The sequence below is a fragment of the Gopherus flavomarginatus genome, chromosome 3 (assembly GCF_025201925.1).
Source record: "Gopherus flavomarginatus isolate rGopFla2 chromosome 3, rGopFla2.mat.asm, whole genome shotgun sequence".
In the NCBI taxonomy this organism is placed as follows: Eukaryota; Metazoa; Chordata; order Testudines; family Testudinidae; genus Gopherus; species Gopherus flavomarginatus.
The window spans coordinates 266,073,111-266,079,161 of record NC_066619.1 but is presented as its reverse complement, the minus strand read 5'-3'; the positions used below and the strand labels follow the sequence as shown (position 1 = coordinate 266,079,161).

The 6,051-nt window shown below is 43.5% G+C and overlaps 1 protein-coding gene across 7 annotated transcripts in view; it reads left to right on the top strand.

Moving 5' to 3' along the window:
- Positions 1–2,456: 2,456 nt before the first annotated feature.
- Positions 2,457–6,051, top strand: part of HTT (huntingtin) — a 232,497-nt gene continuing 228,902 nt past the window's right edge. For all 7 annotated transcript variants that reach the window (XR_007773556.1, XR_007773557.1, XM_050947253.1 and 4 more), the window contains exon 1: positions 2,457–2,759. Coding sequence is in view for 5 of the 7 variants with exons in the window: in XM_050947253.1 (XP_050803210.1) it covers positions 2,659–2,759 (101 nt within the window). In the remaining 2 variants the exon portion in view is untranslated. The remainder of the gene's footprint in view (positions 2,760–6,051) is intronic.

The window sequence follows — 6,051 nt, the reverse complement described above, 5'->3', positions numbered from 1 at the left end:
TTGGAAAATTCAGTGCAACACTACAGTGATTCCCCCACACACACACCAAAAAAATTAATTTATATCGATAGAAGTATTGACTTAAAAAAACCTACTTCACAACAATAGATTGTAAAGTTAGTATTAATTAATTTTGCAAAGAAGAACAAAGGTACCCTTGACACAGAACATTACAGGAAGAAGAGGAGCGGTGCCTTCATGTAAATCAGGCTACCTGGACAAGTTTTACCTGCAGAAAGGCCAAGGCTGAAGAAGACAGAAGTTTTTAATTCAGTGACACTGAATATGTACAAGGATGAATGATATACATAAATAGGAAGTCTATCTGAATGCAAAATGTCATGCTGGTGTGAAATATAATAGTAAAGTATAGTCTTAATATAAACCTAGTATACCTCTGACCTGCATCTGTCTCAAAACAAAGTGTGGGAAAACAGAAAAATGGGAACTAATTCAGACGAAAATATTCTGTATGGCAATGTGTCACTGGTTCTTTTCAATCTTTTAGAATGAGTTCTTATAATAAATGTCACCTTTTAGCCTATGTCGATGTCTTTGTTCTGTAGCGCATCTGCTATTAGAGTGGAAATGTGGAGAAACCTAATTGTTTTTTCCATTTCAACAGAGTAAAAATCAAGAGGGAATACTGCTTGGGAAGTAAATGTATATTAAGTACACTTGTTGGAAACCTGTGTATTTGTTCTGTAAAACTATTTTGAGTGCTGATAGCACAGGTAGTGTTTGGCATGTGTAATTTGTAGTGTACAAGTTTATGTATAAAATATTGTTCCTGTGGAGTTCTGAGTATATTTTTACAATTAAGTTTTTTAATACCTGTGCCTGTTCATTCTAAAGTAAAAAATGCTTTTCAGAAGTGTCTTTCTGAGCTCAGATACTGCTATCCCTTACCTCCATGGCCTGGTCTGCTCTTAAACTTTAGGTCAACCTAGCTATGTCACTTAGGGGTATTAAGATGTCGTAAACTCTGTTATTGATACCACTAGCTCAATGGAAGAATTATTCTATCAACCTAAGTACTGCCTTCCCCAGGGGCGGATTTACCGCAGTGATGGAAAACCCCCTTCCAGTGCTGTAGCAAGTGTCTACATTACATTTCTACAGTGAAGCAGCTGCATCTGGGCCACTGTAGTGCTTACAGTGTAGACATACCCTGTGAGATGTATATATACCTTAAGTGTATGCATGTTGTCCCACTTCAACTAAATCAGTGTAGAAACAGTTTGTTATACCCTGCAAGGGTAGAACCAGTTTAGCTGCATCAGGGCTTGTTAATGCAGGGATACTCAGGACCATAAAGATGAACTGAAGGTGCAAAGAACATCAAACCTACAGGAATGCTGTCATTCAATTCAACCTTAGGATATGTCTGCCCTACAGCAGCATAGGTATGCCACTACAATGCTGTAGTGTATATGCCTCCTAGATCCATGGAAGTTTTTTTTTTTTTTTTTTTGAGAACCACTGAAGTAAATAATCCAGGTCTGCAAGAGGGGGCAGAGCTTGGTTGATGGAAGACTCCTTCCACTGTCCTAGACATGTCTAGGCCAGGGGTTGTCTAACTATAACATTTAGAGCACAAAATTCTTCACACCCCTGAGCAACATCACTATGTTAACCTAAATTTTAGATGTACCTAGGCCTTAGTTTACTTTATCTGAATCCCTTCTGATCGTATCTTAAGTTACTGTGAATGAAGTCCACTTCACTTTTGAATGGGAGTGTCCACACCAGGGTTTAATATGCATTAACTTCACACCTGTTGTCATTAATTCCTCTTACCTGTTACTGAGTGTTAAAGGACAGACAAAGCCTGCGTGCCTGAGCCCCTGTAGCAAGAGCAGCACAAGAGCTGGGTGTGGACCGACCTGGAGGTTGCTCTGTGTGCCCTGCTGTCCCCACGGAGCTAGGGCCTGCTCTACGGGAGCCCGACCATTCTGCCAGAGGCTCCGTACGGAACGAAGCCCGCACGCACCATTCGACGGGCGGAAGCTGGCAGACGGGCCTAAGCTTGACACCAACCCAAGGGGCACTAGGACCTGACAACCATCTTCCGAGCGCGGTGAAGGGAGCGTGGATGAATTTGTGTTTCCTCAACCAAGCTTGTGTTTGTCTGAGCGGTGATACTGCCCCAGGCCTCCTGTCCCGCTAATAGTGGTTAGGGCAGGGGGCGGAGCGTCTCCTTTCTCATTGGTGGGCGAGGCTGTCGCTCTTTAATTCTCCACTCCCTCCGCGGGTACGCCGGACCCAGCGGCCTGCGTGGGGAACTTTGCTCTAGGCCGGGCCGGGAGGAGTAGCGTGGGGGATGATGGGAGGTTTCCAAGATGGCGGCGAGGCGGCTTCGGAGTGAAAGCGGCCCCCTGTAGCGTCTCCTCCATTCATTGCAGTAACGAGCGGCGGCGCGGGGACCCCGACGGCGGCAGGGACGGTGTCGCGACGGCCCGGGAGTCTCCGGGGCCCCAGGAGCGGGCAGCCAGCGCGCTGAGAGGGGAGAGGCTCGAGGTTTCCGGGCGCTGTGAGTGGGGGAGCGGCTCCGGGTCCAAGCGAGCGGCTCAGGCGCTGTGAGGAGAGAGCGGGAGTCTGGTCCCCGGGCGCTGCGGTCGACTGGCCCCTGCGGCGCTCGGCGCGGGCTGAGCGGACATGGCTACCATGGAGAAACTGATGAAGGCCTTCGAGTCCCTCCGCTCCTTTCAGCAGCAGCAGGGGCCGGCCGCCATCCCCGAGGAGCCGCTTCAGAGAGCGTGAGTGTCCGGCCGCGGGGCGGCGAGGTTGGGTCGGTAGCGAAGACTAGGCGGGGGAGGAAGGGAACTTACAGCTTCTGAGAAGCTGCTGCCGTCAGAGGGAGCGGGCTGGCGTGGGAAAAGACACCCGTGGGCGCCCTGCCACGGGTAGGGTGGATGGGCCCTGCTGCTGCCCCTTGAGCTAACGGTTGTATGAAGGCGGGTTTCATAAGCACTTGGTTTCACTTAAAGACCCCCCAACAAAATCCGTTCTCACCGGAAGGAAAAGTATTAACCTGCTCCGCAGGTTCGCTCGCCGGAGTGAGTTGGCTTCGTCTCCAGGTCGCTGCTACCTGCGACCTCTCGTGACAGCCAGAGAGCCTCTTGCATACGTCCTGGCAAACTCCAGGAATAATAATAATCCACATGTGTGCCAGTAAAGCACAGTTGGTGTTCTGCTGTCAGCTGGCCCTTTCTCACTGGAAGAAGATACTTTAATAAAGTGTCCTGGTAACTGTCTAGGTATCTGTCTAGAAAATACTGAAAGCTTTTTTAAAAAAAAAAAGTTATGAGAAATAAACTGCATGTAGTTATGTTGCACCGGTAGCATTAAAGAGCAGACAAATTATTATAGTACTTAGGATAACCTAGACAAATAAGTACAAAGAAAAAACGTAACCACTCCTTTATACAAACATCTACACTTTACTGGACTCAAATCTCTCCAAACACTGGCCTTCTGGATCTTGTTATATTATATGGCATTAAATAGGTATCATCTTAGTAGAACCAGTACCCCAGAGGGATGCAAAAAGTTCAGTAGTATATCATTCAACTTTTACCAAAAGTGCTGGCACTTATTTGTCTGTTATGTCAGAATCTGTTTGTTTCTTTTAGGGAAACATTTTTTTAATCTTGTAGAAGTAATAATATATTGTTTGAATTATATGTAACAGATTTCTTAAAAAATCTGAACAGTGAAAAGAGATTAGTTATTTTTACTTTTGTCAGTTTTATGTTCTACTTCCTGTTGCAGTGTCTGAGTGTCAGATAGTGCAAGGGAGTGTTTAAATCCCAAACAAAACTGGTTCTTATACAGGTGGAGTTTTAATAAAACATTATTATAGCATTGATTGTTTAGGTGATCCTCAAGTATACATTTTTTCACAAACCAAGAAAAGCAGTGACCCCTGTGTGTATTATACTATGTATCCCAATTAAAAATACATAAATTATGTCTTGGGCTTTAATACAACATCTAAATTTCATACCTAAACTTCCTGATAGTTTTAATATTTTTACAAAATGAACTCTCAAATCCCAAAGGTCTCCATTCATTTGCCTGTAATATACAGTAACATTGCATAGCAAAATTCTTAATGGGAATTATGCATCACGTAAATTAATAAAAGAAGTATCCTGTGAAAGTTAGCTGTCCAATTGTTTACACTGATGTTAAAAACTTAGATGATAAAAGATGACAGAGTTAAAACTTAAGAGCAGTAGCAACTGGGCCTTTAAAAAAAAAAAAAGTAGTTCAGGGTGCTGTTTCTTTTGTTTATAGGCTGTTCTGTGATATCTCAACGAATTTATTCTCAGAACACCTGACAAATAAAGAAGTACTGTCCCTGTCTCACAAATGGAAAAGAAACAGGAATGAATGATTGGGGCAGGGTCACACAAGACATCGCCTAACCCCCAGTGGTCCAGTGCCTTAACTACGAGACCAGTTTTCCTCCACCACACATGCCAGAGTCCTTCTGTCACTTACCACTTTTTTTTAAGTGAAAGACACAAACAGTTAAGGAAATTGACCAGCTGTAGAGCTGAGGCAGTGAAAGAGACCGTACACAGACTTCTGTGTGTCAAATGCAAAGTTAACACACCAAACGAGACATTTTTCCTTTCTAGTCTCTCTAAATCATAGTATTCTTAGGTCAAAATATTGCAGGTAAAGGTATGATTAAGTTGAGCATGTCCCTTAAAATTCATAAAAGCATTTAAAAACATAAGCAAAGAGTATCACCACATCCTATGTGGCCTTAGTGTGTTTTAGTTTGCAACTGTATTAATTTTGGGTTCTTCCAGGAACTATCCAACCAATTGCCTGGCATACCATAGAGCCTATTTTTAAAAGCAGAGTCAATAAGATTAGAGCAGAAGACTGAATTTTCAATGCTCTTATTTTGCAAATTTAAATTCAGACCCTTACATCATATTTTAATATCCACTTGCAGATATTTGTACCCAATACTTTAACAGGTCTTCTGTGAAAAAGCTACTAATTTAAGAAATTATCTTATTAGTAGACTCTGGAGAAATTTAACTGGATATGTTAAAGTTTTCTGGACAATGTTTTTCAATGGTTAAAGCAACTTTCAGTCTACTCTCTAGATAGTAAGAAGCGCCAGCACAACAGATACACAAACAGTGGGATCGTGCTACTGCCACGTGAGAAGGCAGCTAAGGACAAGATGCCCCAGGACAGGGGTATGGGCTAGCTTCTTCACAGACTGTTCCCTGGAAAAATGAAAATGGGTTGGGATCATTTGCTGAAACTTTCTCCAACTATGAAAGATCCAAATGTATGCTAGGATTGCAGACTTCCTTCTGGCAATTCAGTGACTTTTGGCAAATCAGAAATTAGAGAGACAAGATGAGGTTATATCTTTTATTGGACGGAACAGAAGTTGGTTCAGTAAAAGAGATTACATCACCCACTTTCTCTCTGATATCCTGGGAACAACACCAGCTACATTATCACTGCATACAAGTTAGAAATCATTTAACCCACATCCCTTCTATTTTCCGTAATGCTCTGGGAATCAGGAAGAACACAATTCTGTACACTCAGTGTTTAGACAATAAAGATTTTAATTTGGGGCCTTCTACACCTGCTCCATTAAGACCTTCACAGGAGACAATCACAGTGATGGGATGCTACATCACTGGGACGCTGAACAGCTCCTTGCCCTCATCCTCCACCATAGCACTCCAGAACAGTCGTGATTAAGGTTAAGATTTTTGTCACGGTTATTTTTAGTAAAAGTCATAGACAGGTCCCAGCTAATAAACAAAAATTCACAGAAGCCTGTGACCTGTCTATGACTTTTACTAAAAATAATGGGGATGGGGGAATAATGGAGAGATGACTTAAGACCAAGGGGTGGAGGGAAAAGAGCCTGAACCCTGCTGGCTGATGTCCAGCACCCACAGGCCCTGCTGGCTGACAGCTCTGGGGCCCCCGGCACCTTAGGGTTGAAGCAGAAAATGTCACGGATGTCCCTGAGAGTTGTGGAATCCTGTGACCTCT